Source organism: Suricata suricatta, chromosome 8 (assembly GCF_006229205.1).
Source record: "Suricata suricatta isolate VVHF042 chromosome 8, meerkat_22Aug2017_6uvM2_HiC, whole genome shotgun sequence".
Classification (NCBI taxonomy): Eukaryota; Metazoa; Chordata; class Mammalia; order Carnivora; family Herpestidae; genus Suricata; species Suricata suricatta.
In genome coordinates this window covers 140,936,478-140,940,483 of record NC_043707.1, presented here as the reverse complement: position 1 = coordinate 140,940,483, position 4,006 = coordinate 140,936,478, and the positions used below count along the sequence as shown (strand labels likewise).

The 4,006-nt window shown below is 63.6% G+C and overlaps 1 protein-coding gene across 1 annotated transcript in view; it reads right to left on the bottom strand.

The window, feature by feature from the left end:
- Positions 1–731: 731 nt before the first annotated feature.
- SSU72 (SSU72 homolog, RNA polymerase II CTD phosphatase) overlaps positions 732–4,006 on the bottom strand; it is a 20,157-nt gene continuing 16,882 nt past the window's right edge. Inside the window, exons 5-7 of the mRNA XM_029945947.1 lie at positions 3,277–3,416; positions 2,559–2,677; positions 732–1,211 (exon numbers count right to left, since the gene is read on the bottom strand). Coding sequence (XP_029801807.1) covers positions 1,110–1,211; positions 2,559–2,677; positions 3,277–3,416 — 361 coding nt within the window. The 3' untranslated portion in view covers positions 732–1,109. The remainder of the gene's footprint in view (positions 1,212–2,558; positions 2,678–3,276; positions 3,417–4,006) is intronic.

The window sequence follows — 4,006 nt, the reverse complement described above, 5'->3', positions numbered from 1 at the left end:
GGGGCCGCGCCGCCCGCCCGCCCCGCCCCGCGCCGCCGGCCGGACCCCTCCCCGGGGACCGCAGGGCGGGATCTCGTCCCCATCTGGCCAGTCCCGGCCCTGGACCCCCGGCCACGTCCCGGCCGGACCAGGCGGCTCTGGGGAGGGCCCTGGGGTTCCTCCCGGACCCTCCCCAACAGCGCTCAGCTGAAGACCCGTCCTCGCGGGCCGCAGGGCCGCAGGCAGGTTGGTTGGCACCTGGCTTCCTCCAGCAGGTACCGGCCTCTGGTGGAGGACCCTGCAGGGCCGCTGGGGAGCAGCCAGGGAGGTCACTCCAAAGCCACAGCCACATGGCCCAGCAAGGACCAAAGGGCGCCCCACAGTGGTGGCAGGTCCCACCTCAGCCCTATCTTCCCTGAAGAGTCCGCATCAGGCACGGGCCTGAGCATCGCGGAAGCCCAGGCCAGTGTCGGCGGCTGCGCTCAGGCTGCCCAGGGATGCGGGGGGCCCCCTACCATTTCCCCATGGGGGCCCGGGGTTTTCCACAGCCGTGGAGGTCCAGCGGGTCACAGGGACCACTGATCTCAGCCCCAGGAGGCGGCGTGGGGGAAGGGCCCCGTCCGTCCTGCTGCCAGTCCTCGTGGGTAGCAGGACCTCAGGGTCCAGCCAGGGGGCCAGGCTGTGGTCCCGCAGGGCGCCCCACCTCGGGGACCGCAGGGGCAGGCTGGGTGGGCAGCTCAGGACAAAGCAAAGGCAGCCAGCGGCATCTGTTTATTGGATGACTGCAGGTTCTTTCCTGGCAGGAGCCTATGGCTTCGTCCAGGTTATCTGTACATTGGAGCGAGTCTGGGGGGCGCAGGGGAAGGAACCACAGTGAGAGCCACAAACGTATGGGGAAAATGTACTATAAACCGCCATTTATGTTTTTGGGTAAAGAAAGCAAGCTTCATCGTTGACATCCCACTCATAAGTGAAAGTGGGAAAGGAAAACTGGATGTTTTTAATGCGGTGTTTCTGTGCATCTTTCCGTCAGTACAGATTGCTGGGCGCTGCTGCCGTCACCTGAAGTAGAAACAGAGAACCAGGGAGGAGACAGTAGTAACCGGGGGAAGCGCGGCCGCGGCGGCGGCTCAGTAGAAGCAGACCGTGTGCAGGAAGGCGCGGCCGCTCTTCTCCTCGAACTCCTGCAGCAGCTCGTCGATCTCGTTCTCCATGTCCTCCGTGTGCTGGATCTGCGGGGAGCCACGAGCGCCTGAGCGGGGGCCGGCCCCCCGCCCCGCCGCCGACCTGTGCCCTGGAAACGCACTCACAGCCCTCGCCCCTGCAGGGGCCTCCCCCTGCTGCAGCCCACCAGGCTTGCCCACAGGTGTCCCAAGTACACGAACTAAGGAATCTCACTGCCGCCGCTGTCCCCACTCTGTAAGGTGGTCACTCGCCCAGTCACTCAGCACTGGCCAAAGCCAGCCCACGCTCTGCAGGGGTGGTGTCCCGTGCACGGCAGGGCGCTGGGGCATCTGTGGCATCCACCCATTAGCTGTCACTAGGGTCCCTTCCAGTTGTGAGTGCCATAAATGTGTGCAGATAAGGCCAGATGCCCTCCGGGGAGCCCCTGCTCTGAAGAAGTAGGTGCTGCCGGCGGACAGTCTGGGGGGCGGCCCACGCCCTGGCCTGTAAGCAGCGCCTCTCTGACGTGAGGCCCTCTGGACCCCACCTCTGGTCAGGGTGACCCGAGTGGAAGTTCCACGTGCAGCTTCTGGGACACATGGTCCCCTTCGGCCCTTTCTCTTGCACGATGGCCGTGCTGGGGACAGAGGCTGTGCTGGGTGGAACAAGGGACCAGGCCCGGGGCCCCTCACACTGGAAGCCAGGCCAGGCCCACCAGTCTCTGCACTTCTCGGTTAAGCCACCTGTCTCCTCATTTCTGTCACTCCTAGCCAGCTGACCTGAATGCCGGCTCATGGGCAGAAAACAGGACAAGGCTCATGGGTTTTCCCTGGGATGGGTCCTCTTGTCACCTCTGAGAGGGAGGGTCTCGCTCTTGAGCATAGCCGCACAGTGGCCACAAGGGCCCCGGGTGTTTCCACACAAGGGAGGACTGCCCAGGGCCACTTGGGAAGGCCAAGGACTGACAGGTCCTCAGGGTCAAGAGAGGAGGACCTACAGCGTCCACAGAGCGCTGACAGCATCTCCGGGGGCCCCCAGGCTCTGCTCGACGCTGGGGGGTTCTGACAGAGGGTCCCCGGTGGGCACGCACGGCCATCTCCGTGGCAGCCGGATGCTGAGCAGGCGCCTCACTCCCGTCGACCCAACAAAAGGCACAGAGGCGAGTTCTCAAGCCAAAGCCGTGTAGCTGATCCACAGGTCTGTGGGCACTTCTGCATTTACTTGGATTTTAACATTTGAAAATAACCCGGATGTGAATCGAATCACGTGACAGCCACTTTCCTGGTAAAACCCTGTGTCTGGAGAAGGCGGTCCTGGTCATGTCCCTATCGCAGAACCTGCTCCCTGGGGCCCCGGGTGAGGCAGACCTGGACTCTTGGGCCAGAGCAGGGGACAGGAGGGCACGGGCTACTCACACACTGGCACAGCTCGCAGATGAGGAACGCCCCCAGGGTGGCCTCTTCATGGTTGTCCTGGATGTCCACATTGATCACGTGCACCGGCTGGCAGGTCTCCTGCTCTCTGGAGTTCAGATCTAATGGGGACAGGACACAGCCATCAGAGGCCAGAGAGCCAGGGCGCAGGACGCCAAGTGCACGCTGCCTCTGGGGAATAAACCAGGCCCAAGCGCCTGCTTCCCCAGGACACACACACCAAGCATGGTGGGCTACAAGGAGACCCGGGCGTGGTCCTCCTCAACGACCTGGCCACATGGTGTCACTCACCGAGCACCAGGCCCCTGCTCCTTGTTTCACACACGCTCATCACGCGCCCCAGAGACCATGATGCTGTCAGCCAACGCAGGCGGTTCTGCTCCAGCAAACACGGGCAGCCAAAGGCCACAACCTCCCACCTCCCCTCCGGCCTCAGGTGGGCCACGCAGGTTGGGGTCCAGGGAGGAGGGAGGGCCCCATCCACCTCCACCACGGCCTTGCCCACTCGACTCTCCGCTGCCCACTGGAGCCACCAGACATGCCGGGAGCCCCTCGCCAGCCCCTCGCCAGGAAACGGGAGCAGTGTGCAAGGCAGCCCAGCCGCCCTGGAATGCGCTCCGCTACCCGCCCAGCACCCCGCAAGCCCGCGCCAGGCAGGGCGGCAGCAGGTGCGCAGGGTGCGCCCAGTCCGCGTCCTTACCTTCCACCACCTGGTCGTACACTCTCTCTTCACAGGTGAGGATCAGATCAAACAGGTCTCTGCAGTTCTGGAACCTTTCTGGCCGGGGTTTGATCCTCTTATTTCTGTCCAGCATGTGCAAAATGCCATTCTGCGTATAGCTAGGTGCTGGAGTCAAGGAACTTCACAGACCTGTGTTAGAGCCGGCAGCGCCTACAGCCCAGCCCAGCGCCTCGGCATCCGCACCGGCATCAGCCGGGCCGCTAGGCCCTTCCCGGCAGGGGCGTCAGAGCAGCAGAGGGGCTGAGGCCGTTCTGGGGAGTGGGCCAGGCCAGTCCCTTGGGTCCTGCAGAAGACAGGCCAGGTAGGGGAGGCGCTTGCCCTAAGCCCAGCAGACTGACCCTGACCGGTATCCACACGCTCACCCCAGCCTGCCAAGCTGGCTGCAGGCCTTCAGATCAACCTTTTCCAGAGAGCAGAGACCTGGTATCTACACCCCTCACTGGCTCCTCCCCCAACTCGGTCATCACTGGCACTGAGCATAAGCCCTTCAGCAAAGACAAAGCCAATCCTGGGTCTGGCTCAGTCTCTCTCACACACACACACACACACACACACACACACACACCCACCCACCCACCCACCCACCCCTGGAGACCCACCAGAGACAGACACACACACACACAGACACACCTGGAGACCCACCAGAGACAGACAGACAGACACACACACACACACACCTGGAGACCCA